The 15,727-nt window shown below is 40.7% G+C and overlaps 1 protein-coding gene across 7 annotated transcripts in view; it reads right to left on the reverse strand.

The window, feature by feature from the left end:
• TNIP3 (TNFAIP3 interacting protein 3) overlaps positions 1–15,727 on the reverse strand; it is a 118,749-nt gene that overhangs the window by 27,484 nt on the left and 75,538 nt on the right. For all 7 annotated transcript variants that reach the window (XM_045017362.1, XM_045017366.1, XM_045017368.1 and 4 more), the window contains 5 exons: positions 7,855–7,941; positions 5,863–5,943; positions 3,219–3,284; positions 1,791–1,922; positions 181–309 (listed from right to left, as the gene is read on the reverse strand). In XM_045017362.1, the coding sequence (XP_044873297.1) occupies positions 181–309; positions 1,791–1,922; positions 3,219–3,284; positions 5,863–5,943; positions 7,855–7,941 (495 nt within the window). The remainder of the gene's footprint in view (positions 1–180; positions 310–1,790; positions 1,923–3,218; positions 3,285–5,862; positions 5,944–7,854; positions 7,942–15,727) is intronic.

Raw genomic sequence — 15,727 nt, forward strand, 5'->3', positions numbered from 1 at the left:
CACCCACAGCAACATATCAGATGAGTAATATGGGAGGAGAGAAGAACACCCTATTTTCAACATTCAGGGTCTTCCACATTGGCATTATCTGGCAGCAAAAATCCTTGAAATAAATTCAGGTCAAAGATACAAAAAATATTAAACCAATGTTTCCCATCTGATACCTCTCTTTGTCTATACCTTGTTGAGGCGACTTATTTCACATTCATAGTACTCTTTCTTTTTGGTCACTGAAGCTTTTTGTTCTTTCAGGAGCTTGTTCTCTTCCTTCAGTTCATTCAATGCTTCATTTAGAATTTCTTTTTCTTTCTGGAATGTAAAAACATATAGAAATGTTGATAAGGTTCAGATGAAAATTTTTTTTCAAGAATGTTTTCAGACTATCTGGCAGATGTGTTGCACTTTTGTTATACCAAGGAATTGTGCCAAACTACTGGAAGGAGAAGCAGCAGAAAAAACAATGGGTAGCTGGAGTCTGACGCGATAAAATGTGCTGAGATTGCACTGTGCTGACTACTCACATGATGAGAAAAAAAGACAACATACCAGACCAGATTCTGACCCCTTCATGTACTCGGGTTGCACAAAGGGACCTTGAAGCCAGATATCAAAACAGATGAGGTTGCAGAGAGATTTTTACTCCAGTTCTACATTATAATAGTCCAGCACAGGAAGTGTCCACAACTAGGGTTGCCAGACATTCAGAACGCCAGGTCAAAAAGGGACCCCGTTGGCTCCTGTCAGCACCACTGACTGGGCCATTAAAAGTTCTGTTGGCAGTGCAGTGGGACTAAGACAGGGTTCCTGCCTGACCTGGCTCCACACAGCTCCCGGAAGTGACCGGCACATCCCTGCGGCCCCTAGGCACAGGCGAGATCAGGGAAGCTACACGCATTGGCCCTGCCCCAAGCACCGCCTCTGCAGCTCTCATTGGCTGGGAACCCCTAGTTCTTGTGTTATGAGAAGGAGTAAATTACACTTCCTTATTTACTTTCTCCACACCAGTCATGATCCTCATATGGCAGCCATTCCATACCCCTAATAATTTTTGTTGCCCTTTTCTGAACTTTTTCCAATTCCAATATATTTTTTTGAGATGGTGCGACCACATCTGCACGCAGTATTCAAGATGTGGGCGTACCATGGATTTATATAGCAGCAATATGATATCTCCTGGCTTATTATCCATCCCTTTCTTAATGATTCCCAACATTCTGTTAGCTTTTTTGACTGCCGCTGCACTTTGAGTGGATGTTTACATAGAACTGTCCACAGTGACTCCAAGATCTCTTTCTTGGTAACAGCCAATTTAGACCCCATCATTTTGTATGTATAGTTGGGATTATGTTCGCCAATGTGCATTACTTTCCATTTATCAACATTGAATTTCATCTGCCATTTTGTTGCCCAGTCACCCAGTTTGGAGAGATTATTTTCAGCATTTTCTTTTATTGAGCATAAAGAAAAATCACCCACTTACAGATCTGTTTGAGAGGGAACAGGTGCACAATTCATATTAGTATGCTTCCACCCCCACGCCCCAAATGCTCTATTCATCAGCCCTCTGTCAACTTCCGGAGTGACACTGCCACAAGGAGTCACTTGCAATTCTAGAGATGGATCTCTGATCTGCCACCTCCTCAGGAGCATAACACCGCCAGGCAAGGAACCCGATACTCTATTCTTATCTCACTGGTGTAATTCATCCCACGCTGTATCTCTTACTAGAGCAAATCCCATGTAACTCTATGGACACACACAATCAAGCAGGTAAAGTGCAATCCTCCTACCGCTTCCTGAAGAGGTCCATCTCTGGCCAGGGCTTGCAGCCTCTCACATTCTTGCTGATTCTGGTGCCTTTCTTTCTCCAGCTCACTGATACTCCTCTGTGATGCACCCAGTTTCGCTTTCACTTCTGCAAGCTGTAAAATGATCACACAGTCACAGCAGGGGTGATTGAGACAGAGGACACTGAGTGGTGCCGTATGCCCCAGGCTCCTTCAAAACCTTTCAGTACGCAGCTAGACACAGAGAAGGAGCCAGAACCGTTTGTACAAAAATAAGATCCTCCTCCCTCCCCTCCTTTTCAGGTCTCTCTCTAATGAAAAATTTTAAGCACTCTGGCCCTGGGCCAGATCCTCAGCTATTATAAATCCAATTAGCTCCAATGATTTAGCTGCCAATTTACATCAGTTAAGGAGCAGCCTCTCTACAGATTTCCCATTTTAATGCTCTTTTTTCTTCCCCATCATGGGATCCTTCTGCAAAGATGAGCCTCATAATCCAGCTGGGGGCAAAATAATCGTGCACTGATGGAAACAAGTCATTTGTATTCTCTCTGAGTACAAGCAATTCAGAAAAGAACTGTGTGGTTGGGGGGGGGGGAATCAACATGTTGTCTTAGGTAGAAAACAAAAATAAATTGGAATTTCTTTTTCCTATAAGGCAGTTAGAGGCAGACACTGATGGAAATTATGATTATTTACTTAAAAGAAGAAACTTCACTCAGGCAGCTGAGTTTGCTAGCCAACTAATTATGGTGTTTTCAAAAGAAACGTCTGTGGCATAAATACCTCAGTATGTGAAAGGAGGGAGGAAGAGACTACCATTTGTTTTTACAAGATTATTAATAAAAAAAAGTAACAGTATTTATTTAAAATACAAGCACAAGAGCTCCTTATACAGTATAGCCTCTCATAGGGTAAAATCCACCCAGGTGTTAGGGCTAGTGAAGCTCCCCTACCAGGCATACCAAAAAGGGGATCTCCATGCTGGTCATTCATAAACCAATCTAGAAGGTACCATAAGGGATGGCACAGGGGCATTTGGATCTGTGGTTGTGCAGATCCAGTGCCTTTGGCACACACTGCACACCTGCAGATTAATTCTCAGGGAAGCATGGCTTAAAGTGGGCAGAGTTTTCATGATCTTATGGAGGACCCTTGTTTTGATGACCACAATGATCCTCACAGGACTTCAAAGACCACTTTGAACCTTAGCTCCAATAACGGATTGCCAGAAAACCCATATGCACGTTACTTGCTACTTTATGTTCAAACTCTCAAATTTTCCTTTACGTGGGAGGTGGGGGTGGACACAGAATGCTAATGTTTTTATGTTATTTTTCAAATTATACCTGTAGTCTAGTTTGTATCTAAGAATGGGGCTGCTGTCACCTGGTGGCACTTTTAGAGCCCAATAGAAACAATCAAACCTACCTTTTTTTCATAGTGTTGTTTCATACTTCTAAATTGTTGATCCCATTGCTTGTTCACCTCCAGCAGCTGCAATTATCAGTCAGTAATTCTCAGTGAGCAACACTTGCCTGAAGTGCATTATTACATCATTTAAACTGACTAATTTTTTAATCCTGAAGCTAACAAAGGTGTTCACCATCTCCTCATCATCTATGGACAATTTACATTCAAGGAGAGAAAGTCCAAAGGCTGCCAACCTTTGTGGCATGTCTTTCATTTCTTTGATATTTGCATTCCAGAATACAGTCAAGGTGGAGATTTAGGCCTGGTCTACACTGAAGGATGTGGACAACTTCAGCTACATCAGGGGTTCTCAAACGTTTGTACTGGTGACCTCTTTCACACAGCAAGCCTCTGAGTGCGACTCCCCTTATACATTTAAAACACTTTTAAATATATTTAACACCATTATAAATGCTGGAGGCAAAGCGGGATTTGGGGTGGAGGTTGAGAGCTCGCAACCCTCCCATGTAATAACCTCCCAACCTCCTGAGGGGTCCCAACCCCCAGTTTGAGAACCCCTGAGCTACGTGAATAACGTAGCTGAAGTCGATGTACTTAGATCTACTTACTGTGGTGTCTTCACTGCAGTAAGTCGACAGCTGACGTTCTCCCGTCGACTCTGCCTGCACCTCTCACCCTGGTGGAGTACCGGAGTCGACGGGAGAGCACTTGGCAGTCTATTTATCACATCTAGATGCAATAAATCGACCCCCGCTAGATTGATGGCTGCCCGTCGATCCAGCAGGTAATGTAGACAAGCCCATAAACTGAGGTTTTCCCCATCTACAACCAAATAGTTGTGCAAGGAGTGACATTTACATCACTCTGATAAGTAGTAAATTGCAGGTGACTCATGTTTAACACAGTAGCAATGCAAATAAACTACCACTCCCAATTTCTTTTTGAAGTTACATACACTTTTTTCCTTGTTTAAAGTTCACTATATCTTGCCAGGTATATGTGATAGGTGTAGTTTTAGATGTTGCAAACCCCGCTTGCCTTACTCATATGAAAGTGCCATTGAGTTCAGCAAGACTATTTCCATATATAAAGTGAACAGGGATTAGGGTGACCAGACGTCCCGATATTTAGGTGTTTGTCCCGCATCCCGACGGATCTTTGGTCGGGACGCAATTTGTCCCGATATTTCGCTCCGCCAGCAGCACTCTGCCTTTTTTCCCCCCTTCTCTGCCAGCAGCACTCGCCTTTCCCCTTCCCCCTCCCCCAGCAGCACTCAGCTTTTTTTTTGCTCTGCCAGCAACCCGCCCCCCCCCATGTGTCCCGATATTTTCTCCCTCTCATCTGGTCACCCTAACAGGGATTGGCTTTTATCATAATAGGGGCCTACCAAATTCATGGTCCATTTTGGTCAATTTTATGGTCCTAGGATTTTAAAAATTGTAACTTTCATGATTTCAGATATTAAATCTGAAATTTCATAATGTTGTAATTGTAGGGGTCCTGACCCAAAAGGATCTTAGGGGGGTGTCGCAAGATTATTGTAGGGAGGTTGCAGTATTGCCACCCTTATTTCTGCGCTGCTGGTGGTGGCAGTGCTGCATTCAGAGCTGGGCAGCCAGAGAGCGGTAGTGCCAGTAGCAATGCAGAAGTAGGGATGGCATGGTATGGTATTGCCACCCTTACTTCTGCACTGCTGCCTTCAGAGCTGGACCCTCAGGCAGCAGCTGCCACTCTCCAGCTGCCCAGCTCTGAAGGCAGCAGTGCAGAAGTAAGGGTGGCAATACTGCAACCACCCCTAAAATAACCTTGCAACCCTCTTTTGGATTGGGACTCCCAGTTGAGAAACACTGGTCTCCCCTGAGAAGTCTGAATAGTATAGGGTAAAAGTACACAAAAGACCATATTTCAAGGGGGACACCAGATTTCATGGTCCGTGATGTATTTTTCACAGCCATGAATTTGGTAGGGCCCTAATCATACACGTAACTGGCACATAAAAAGTTAGCAGTGAGCCAATACAAATGGTTTACACTCCTCAGATATGCCCCCTGGAAGCATCCTGAGATCCAGCACACATGGATCACTGTTTAGGATGGTCACAAAAAGAAACATTCCCAGTTTGCTAGGAGTCAGACACCCAATAAACAATTTGTTGCTGCTCAACATTACCCCTTGTCATTACTATGAGCATCAATAAAGTTTACACTAACGTCTTATAAATCCCTACTCAGGGTTCAAGAAATCATTAACCTTCAACTTGGCTATGCCACCTTATATCAGCACATTATTAGTGTGTTTTCAGCCCCAATTCTGCAAACATGTATGTTCTTGCTTAACTTTATGTATGTGAAACGTGCCAATGGCTTTAGTCACATGCAGAAAGTTAAGTATACACATAAGTGTTTGAAGGATTGGGACCTTATTTCATGACAAACTGTGAGGCAAGAATATTTTGGTTCCAGAATGTAGGACTAGCATTCCACAAGAAATCATGGCCCTGATTCTGCCATTGACTGAAGAGGAACTGCTAAATAGAGAAGTAAATATTAATCAGTGTGAGCAACAGTAACAATTTGAGCCCTATGATTTCCTGCTCTGGGAGACCAAAAATTATATATTTCATAATAGTAAAATCAGTTACCTCTTGTCTCTGTCTTTCCAGTATTCTGATCTGTTGTTCAAGGGTATCTGTTGGTATCTTCTTTTTTGTCAGTAATGTACTCTTTCAAAGGAGAGAAAAAAACAATATTTAAAATAAATCCTTCTAAATAATACCCCCAAATTCAGTATTATCCTATAGAGCACTTATCTACCTTACATGTCTATTATATTAATGTTTTTAAAGCAATTTGAAGAGGGACATTTCTATTTAAAGTGCTATATTTACACCACTGTCCTTTAAATCTCCCTGGCAAGGCAAAAAGGCCTTAAATTGAACAAAAATGTCATTTACACTCACTTTGAGGCTTGCTTACTCTGTGGCGGAAATGAGAATTGTGGCCAACTGAAGTCAATGGAGCTATGCCAATATAAACCAACTGAGATTTTAGCCCATTGTGTATCATATTATGTTACAGGGCAATTCTTTAAAAAAGCAGCTTGCAAAAGCCAACAAAAGTCTAATGATTTTCTTCAGTTTTCTACATTCATATTTTGCTTTTTATTTTAAAGATACAGTGTATTAAAGTATTGTTTGCATGCCTCACAACTAATAAAGGTCCTGTGCTTCAAACACTTACCATTAGGCATGCTAGCAGGCATGAATAGTCCCATTAATTCATGGGCATTAGTACAGTAAACATTATTCCCAGCAGTAAGTGTTTGCAGGAGTGGGCCCATAATTAGACCGGTAATGGGTTCAAAATATACTTCATAGGTCAGTTGTAACCAGTATGGTTTCAGGCAAATCCTCATTTTTATATTATTAGCTCAATAGATCATAATTTCCAAGAAGCTATCACAGGTTCTCATAACAAACCATGATGCACACTAGCTGCATGTAAAAACAGAATTTTAATTGGAATAAATATACATAACACAGAAAAGCACATTGGCCATGTCAAATGCTTGGTCATTGAAAGTGTTGTTTTTAATTCCTCCCTCACCAAATATCCAGTCAGTAGCCTGGTTTTCAGACCAAAACTGCACTGTCAATTAGAGGTCTGCTAGGACCTAATTTTAAAGCCTGATCTGTATCCGACTAGACCACAGCCAACCTGAACTCAAGTCCAAGCATATCAAGTTGTTTTCATTCCTGACCCAATCCCGACACTTGTAGTTGGACTCTATCAGATTCCAGTTGGATTGCAAAGGTCTAGCTGCTGGCCCAGATTCCATTTTCTTTACCTTGTTTCCTCTGTGGCGCTGCCAGGACTAATTACCTCCCAATCCTGCTCATCCTTCTGTGACCCAATCCCTTGATGCTCCTCCCCAACCTGTGTCAGTGCCACTGCCTCATCCCTGGAGCTTGGCCTGGGGGGAGCTTCCCACTCCCCATGCCCGCGATCTATCTCTGCTGCTTCCTGCCCATGGAGTCGACCCACTGGTGGTAGAGTTTCCCACTCCTGCCAGCTGCTGTGGCCCTGCTGCACTGCAGGCACTGCTGAGCTGGCACAGCTTGTCAGCCCAGGCAAGTGAAGCACAGCCTAATACAGAATTCTCAAAAGCTACCAAACACGTTTTGCATATTCTTTTTATTCAATTGATAAATATATACAGCTTTAAGGACAAATTGTGATTGGTTTTAAATGTCACAGCTCACACTTTCCAGTAGAGAAACACAACGCTAGTAAACTCAAAGAATGCCCTGGTGCATGTGGCTCAAATCTTGGTATAGCTAACAGTGCCTCAAGAAGCTGCCTTGTTACCATGGCAATTGGCCATGCTCAGGATCAGCTTCTTAAAGAAAAAATATTAAAGACTAAAAAAAGGTTCTAAAAGATCTATAGCATTCCAGTATCACCTTCATACATTAGAACAGAATACATTCATTCTGACAAGACTATTTTACCACACAAGCCTATGATGATCCAGCCACAAAGTGATAGCTCTAAATGTCTAATTAGTTTGCACATTTCCATTAAACAAACAAACATGCCACTGATACTGCTCCCCATCAGAAATGCTCACTCACCTGTAACTGGTCTGATGAAGTTTCCGCGCCATTCATGCCTGTCTGTGGCAGTCGAAAGAGGCTTTGGATGTCTGTTTTACTGCAGGTCTTTAAAAGAAGGCAAGCAAATAAAATATGTACTTTAAGCAGGTGGGCTTGTCCAAAGTGGGGGGAAGAAAAAAGTTCTATTAGAACATGTGTCTCAAAAACTTGACAGAAAATGTTCCCAACTAGTTGAGCGTGTGTGGAAGCAACACGGAGTAAGATATAGGTGATGGAACTCTGATTTAAACCTTTTTTGCCTTCTATACGGGGGCTTCCCAGAATGTCTCAAGCATGCTCTCTGTGACTAACGTATGAGACAGGAAAGGGCTTTGTTTAGTGTGGTATGTAAATTGCAATCCCTTCCTTTACTGGTTGATTCTCCCCTGGGTGAGGAACTGGCAAAGATAAGGGAAGGAAAAATAAACTTTCAATAAATAGCTCTAGGGACATGGCTTTCTTTTCCCCAGTACCAGAGATATCTGTTTCCAATTGGAACCAAGCCCTTTGGCTTCCCTGAATATAAACATTTTCTGACGTGACATTAAGACACACTGTATTTCCTTATAAGAGAGAAATTGGTGAGTCACTTAATGTAGAATACCAATAATTCCTGTAAAACCTATGGGGAAGAAAACACTTAGCAAAAAGAACAATAAGTACAGTGAAATATACACGCAGCAGTTCATGCTTTTACAGCCTAAGGGTGAGTTTCCCCCCTTGAAATAGTTCTATAATTGTGCAAAGATACAGAGCTACACGTATCTACAGACACGCTGTTTTTCTTATTATCTTTAAGGGCCTAATCCTTCTGGTTCTTGTCATTTATCAGGTTCTCTCAATATGGATTTAGATGCCCAATTTAAGGTACACAAGTTTAATCATTTTAGTCTTAACTTCTATGTCTTAGTTTCCCATCCGCAAATGGGGATATCTATACATAACTAACCTCACAAATGAGACACATAATTAAATGTTTCTATGGCATTTTGAGTTTTTTAGATGGAAAGCACTAGACAAATACAAAGTACTATTTTTTCTTCTAAAAATTCTGAATAATGATGGCATTGGAGGGAAAATTTAAAAGAAAAAAACCCTTGTTCCTTTTTGTGGGAAGATAATAGGTTTTTCTCAGGGAAAGGAACAAACAATCATATGAAAATTGATTTAAGATAACATAGTTCCTTGTAAAAACCTGCAGCTAAAAAAATTATTATGCTAACTATAGACTTTTGGTGAAACACTGGACTTTTTACAGCTGAGCGCCAGACATCTGCTTGGTAATTTATGATGAAACAATTTCTGTATTGTAGAATCTCAAGCTCCATTTGAGTGAAATGGAACTTCCCACAAACAATAACTGCACTTCAGTTACAATCCAGTCATCAGGATTAAACTTTATATTGTCTGGAATATGTCTCAAGGGCTTTTTTTTTCCCTCTAGTTTTTCTTGGCACATGTTGAACCATGTACAAGATTCTGCATGCTAACCAAAGTTTCTTGATTAAAATCTTCACCAATAAAATGACTTTCTGGGAAACAGCAAAACAATTTTTCCTGAAATCTTGGTTTGTTTCCTTGTCTTGTCCAGTTGAACAGGTCAGTTTTCCAACTTGGTTAAAGTGGTCAGGGATCCAACAGGGTACAACCAAGGCATTAGGGAAAAGGTTTTGTTTTGATAGGGACATTTTGGATTGTATACAAAAGTTATTCTGACCACCAAGTAAAATAAAAATAAATAAATATTTAAAGGTTTATAGAAATGACAAGAATGACAAAAAGGACTTTGTAAAGTGAGGAGCAGTGAAAGTATAGTTTTTTGCCTAAAATTCAAGTCAGTGAGTAATTCTCTTAAAGCTACAGAGCACACACTGTACTGATCACAATTCTGCAATAATTTTGTCTAAGGATTATGTTGTTGTTTGTATCATGGAGCTTTAGACATCTGGTTATGGCCAATGAACAGAATATTTCAAGGGGCCTGAGAGCACTTTGAAGCAGAAGGCACTTGAAATGTTGACTCGATCAAAGGTTAACATTGGGATGGCCTCCTTCATTCTGAGCTGTTTTTACTTAATCTGTTGGGCAAATATGAGTTCTTAGGATTACAGTCACAACTTTTTGGTGATGCTATAGTGAAGAACTAGTTTAGCCTCCTGACTCTGTGTTGTACCTTGAGACCTCACCTATGTTCAAGGGTGAAAATCAGATTGTTCCTAAGCTAGCAGCCCAGAATATTAGTACATTATTTGTTCCACCAGCCAGAGCACTGCGCCAGCTTTAGGTCGATTTCTAATTTTAACTACAACAGAACCTTAGTAGCGATTACAGTAGTTAAGGCAGAAAATGACTAGGTTATGGATTTGGCCCTCAGGCTACAAAGGAAGGGGCGGATTTTTGAGATGTTGTGGAGGAAGAAGAAATAGGATTCAGCCACAGACTAAAAGAGGAGGTGAGGGAGGAAGCAAAGATGATTCCCAGCTTGCTCAAATCCTGATCAGTTTACTCACAGAAGTAGTCCCATTGAAATCAACAGTATTACTTCTGTGAAGAAGGCGAGCAGGATTTGGCCTTGTATTGTCAGTAATACCAGGGAAACTGGAAAAACCACACAAAATTGGCAATATGTGCCACTGCAGATATATCACAGGAAGTTACAGGATTGCAGTATGCATAAATGCAATTGGTTTTCCATGAAAATATTTCACACCAGTTTGAAGTTGGACAGAAGAAGACAGCAATGATTTAACTGTGAGATTCCTGTGGTGATGAAACGGAAACAGGTCTCAAAATGAAGATGACATATCAAATGATCAGGTAAATCACAGACTTTGTACCTCTGTGGCTTCTTTTATCTGAGGGTCTCAAAGTGCTTTACAAAAGTGGGTAATATCCCCTCTTTATACATAGAGCAACAGAGTGACTGAATGTCCTGCAGACCTGTGTTCTGCCTGTTTATCATTCATAGATAGTTAGAAGGCATCAGAATGCTTACCGTGGCATTTATGCATTAATTATGATGGCTTCCTGTAGAAAAGAAGTAGTAGTTTTCCCGATGGAAAAGTTTTTTGAAAAAGAGTCAAGAAACAGATCTCTTGATGAAAGAGGGGCACAAGGAGTAGGGAGAAGGGAAAGTGTCCAACCAGAGCTAGGTGGGAAACTGTCCTGCCTCATGAATGTTGTTCAATCCCAAATCAAGACAAAAGGTCAAAATCTCAAATTTTCACAAACCAAAAAAAGGGAATAAAATATTTATTTTGGACTAATCAAAACATTTTGGTTTTTTCCTCATCTTTTTGTGGGCCTTTTTCAGTCTACTTAGCTTAAGTTTCAAAACAAGTAGTCATTTAACTGGAACTTTTCTTCCAACTAGCTCTAGTCTCCCTACACGCACAAAACTGGGAAAGTCCCTTAATAAGATCATCTTATCGTCTCCCAGTGTGCCTTCTCATACCTGTTATAGACTATAAGCTCATGGAAACAAGGGCTGTCTTTATCTGTTATATAATGCGAAGCACACTGCTAGTGCATGTTAATAGTGAGAATGCAATTGGAAAATCCCCAGCTCCAGCTGCATGCTTGTGTTTTAGCTCACTGTGTTAATGCTATTAGCACTGAAATAAACTCAGCTAGGAAATGAAATTAACATGCTGGAATTCATAAAATTGTTACCATAATTTCGCTCAAACCAGTTTCCAGGAAAGTTGGGTTAACTTTAAGATGCTGACTAAGCCCCTAGTGTTTAATACATTTGTGTCAATCTCATTTTGGAGGATTTTAATGAGGGCATTGGGGAGACTTCTAGGGTACACTGTACTGTAGGTGTGTTATCTCATAGTTGGAAGAAGCTGCTGCAGTGAGTTTCAACTGACCCTACCTCTTCTCCACATGCTCAGAACAGCACCCTGCAGATATGCCCCACCCCCTCTTCTGCTAAAGCTGGTCAAAATCTTTCAGATTTAAACTTGTAATGAAATATTTTTGTGCAATATTAAGTATTTCAAATTTGTGAAAAATTCTTGTGAAGTTCTATTCTTTTAAAAAAAAACCTTATTTTAATTAAAATCAGTTCTATGTTCTGTCAGTTCATTGGGCTAGGAACCAACAGGGGAGGTGGCAGATAGTGTGTCAAGCAGGAACTGGCAAAGTGCAGAGTGGCATCATTTAAAGTTAGCCACCAACTGTCTCAGTCAAAGGATAGAGAGATTTCCAAGGTGGCTCTGAGGTTAGTCTGCAGTGAGTGGGGCAGGGAGGAGGGGAGAGTTTTTGTGGGGGGAAGGAATAAATAAATAGATATGAGCTGTATGAACTTCCATCATCAGGTAATGGCAAGCATGGCAGTTCTTTGAGGTAATATTAATCCCTGACCTAAAATAAAGCAGGCCTCATGGGGTAGGGATGGGAGGTCTAGCCACTTTTGGCAGATCACAGAGGTAGGCAAGTGTGACCAAATGAATCTCTGCATTCCCACTCTATACACCATTGTAACAATCTTTGTACAAAATGTGCCTTGTGAGGTATCATTTATGCCTTGTGAAAATATGCCAAATATGCCTTGTGAAGTATCATTTAAAAACTAATAACTCACTGGTCAGTCTGGAACCTCTTTCACTACCAGACTCCTTGACTCCAACCTCACAGCAGGAATTTACTTTAGGAGCAAACTGCAGGAAAATGAATTTCAAACGGTGATTGAACTATAAAAGTGAAGAGCAAAGAGACCCCAAGTTATGTCTCCCTATCCATTTCTTGCTCTTTCACCTATGAAGACAGAAGAGACAAGCCCATTTGACTTTGGGAGAGATTCTGACCTGAAATTTGCCCAGACCTGTTGCTGGGAGCAACCAAGAATTTTATCTTGAACCAAGCCTAGCTTGTTAAGTTTTAGTCCTAGGAAGCATTTTATCTTTATTTCTCTTGTAACCATTTCTGACTTTAATGCCTTATACTTGTACTCACTTAAATCCTCTTTGTAGTTAAACTTATTTTATTCTGTATTCAAAACTAATCCAGTGTTGTCAACTGTGTGGGTAATTCTATTTAGGGTGTCAAACTGTTGTATATTGGTACCCTTAAAGGCACAATGGACTTAATATGTCTGAATGGACCTAATATGCCCAGGAGAGGGCTGGACAGTGCAGAACACACATTTTGGGGAGGAAGGGTGGGGAAATTGAGATTGGAACCATATTTGGGTCACCTTGCAAGTGGTAACCAAGGCTTCTGGAAGTCAGAGTGTGGCTGGAGTTTGCTGACAGGCTGCTGGAGTGAGAAGTGCTGGCCCAGAGCTGTGGCTACACACAGACACGAAGCATGTGTGTGTGGCCTGCCTGCTTGCAGGCTGTTTATGAACAACAGAGGTAGGAGCTACAGCAGCAAAACATTGTGAGGCATCTGGATTAAACCCCAGAATGTCATAGAAGGGTCTTATTACTATGTCGAATACTGTGTACAGATGTGGTCTCCTCACCTCAAAAAAGATATTCTAGCACTAGAAAAGGTTCAGAAAAGGGCAACTAAAATGATTAGGTGTTTAGAGAGGGTCCCATACGAGGAAAGATTAAAGAGGCTAGGACTCTTCAGCTTGGAAAAGAGAAGACTAAGTGGGGACATGATAGAGGTATATAAAATCATGAGTGATGTTGAGAAAGTGGATAAGGAAAAGTTATTTACTTATTCCCATAATACAAGAACTAAGGGTCACCAAATGAAATTAATAGGCAGCAGGTTTAAAACAAATAAAAGGAAGTTCTTCTTCACGCAGCTCACAGTCAACTTGTGGAACTCCTTACCTGAGTAGGTTGTGAAGGCTAGGACTATAACGATGTTTAAAAGGGGTCTGGATAAATTCATGGTGGCTAAGTCCATAAATGGCTATTAGCCAGCATGGGTAAGGAATGGTGTCCCTAGCCTCTGTTCGTCAGAGGATGGAGATGGATGGCAGGAGAGAGATCACTTGATCATTGCCTGTTAGGTTCACTCCCTCTGGGGCACCTGGCATTGGCCACTGTCGGTAGACAGATACTGGGCTAGATGGACCTTTGGTCTGACCCGGTACGGCCTTTCTTATGTTCTTATTATTAAAGAGAGGGGAAGGAATCTGGAGGAAGGTGAGGCTCAGAGTGGAGAATGAGATAGGAGCTGTGTTTACTTAGTACCTGGTTCCTCAGTTCAGAGCCCTCAGAATTAGTATTGTTATTCTGAGGGTTATTCCCATATACACATACGGCTATTTTAGCAGCTGAAGGGCTAAAACTGTGATCTTGTTAAAATATGGCAACTTAAATTCATAATTAAATAAAACCTGAAGAAAGGATCTAGAATAATGTTTCTGTGCATTGTTTTCCAATATCAATTTCTGTAAATTTCATAGTAATAATCAGATACAATATTTGACTAATATTGCCATTATTTGTTAAATGATGATTCTTCTGTTTTGTTCTAGTATTCAGCCAGCTTGGCTATCAAAGAAGAACATTCAAAGAGGGATCTCTGTACCAAGACTCATAATGTAGTCAGTGTCATAACACACAGGACAGACCACACCAAGCATTTCCTTTCACTTTCTTGACTTTAAATTTCACTCTCCACTCCAGGGGTTTTACCAAGAGACGACAGTGTAGTAACCACTTGGGGCACTAGTCCCTCTCTGGCTCTCGTAGCCCTGGACCTTCGGTGGATAATGCTAATGCAGCCTCAGCACATTGGGACACAATGAGCAATCCTGAGTCCATTCTTCAAGGAATTCTCCATCATTACACTTGTATTTTGCCTCCTTTACTAAAAGGGGGAGTGAAGCGTATCGCTTTGCTCTTCAGACAAAAAACCAAAACCCAGCACAAGAAACACAGACACCCCATCTCTTCCCTGTCTATCTGGATGCTGATAAATTTGTCTCTAAACATTTTTTGCTAAGGTAGCAAAAGTAATGCTGAGCACAGCAAGAGCTGTAAATTGCTGTCTAACTTGCATGTGATTTGACATCTTGATTTTATTTCTCTCTTTTGCTTTAAATGGACAAATATGTGCAATGGCAGGCTCTGCATTAGTGAATGCACTTGTATAAATCACCAGAAAAATACACATCAGGAAACAATCTTGCACTGGGAGGATGCAGACTTGATGACCTTACTGGACTTCACCACTAACTTCTGCGATTCACACAAACACACACAGCCATATCAAAGTCTACAGTGAATTCATGTGTTTTATATTCTCCTGAAATATCTATTTAAATAATGACATACTGTCTTCCAAATGGCTCCAGTGCTCCTATCAGTTTGTAGGACATACCCCCAAACATTCCTTTTCTTCATTCATCTCAGCCCTACTTTTTATTATTTCATTTCTAGTGCACCCCTTCCTTCTATTTCCAGCATATTTTCAGACCTGCCCTTGCCATGCGTGTGCCCTCTTTCCTCCGATGAGAACAGCAAAAGGACCCCTTTTTGCTATTTAGGCTGCAAATTCCTACTATTGGATTCTGACATGCAATTGTGGCACTACACCAACATTGACTGTGATTAGGTTGAAAGGATTTGATTTGATTGGTAAATGTAGGTAAGTGATTTCATTGTACACACAAACTGATGAAAAAAATATTTTCATTAATAATCATCAAAATTTACAGGTAGGCTAAGTAAGAAAAATACTACTTGGCAACTTATTAGAGCTTGATTTAAGGATATTTATTGGTATATTTTGGCACAAGAAGTTGGCAAGTTATATTTTAATGGTTATAAAGCTTTAACTTTTTGAATCTCAACATCTGTCAAAATTGTTGTCTGACCCTCACCCCATTGTGTGCTTCCCCATAATTTCCCTTAACTGTCAACATTTTAAATTGATAACT

Source organism: Mauremys mutica, chromosome 5, assembly GCF_020497125.1.
Source record: "Mauremys mutica isolate MM-2020 ecotype Southern chromosome 5, ASM2049712v1, whole genome shotgun sequence".
In the NCBI taxonomy this organism is placed as follows: domain Eukaryota; kingdom Metazoa; phylum Chordata; order Testudines; family Geoemydidae; genus Mauremys; species Mauremys mutica.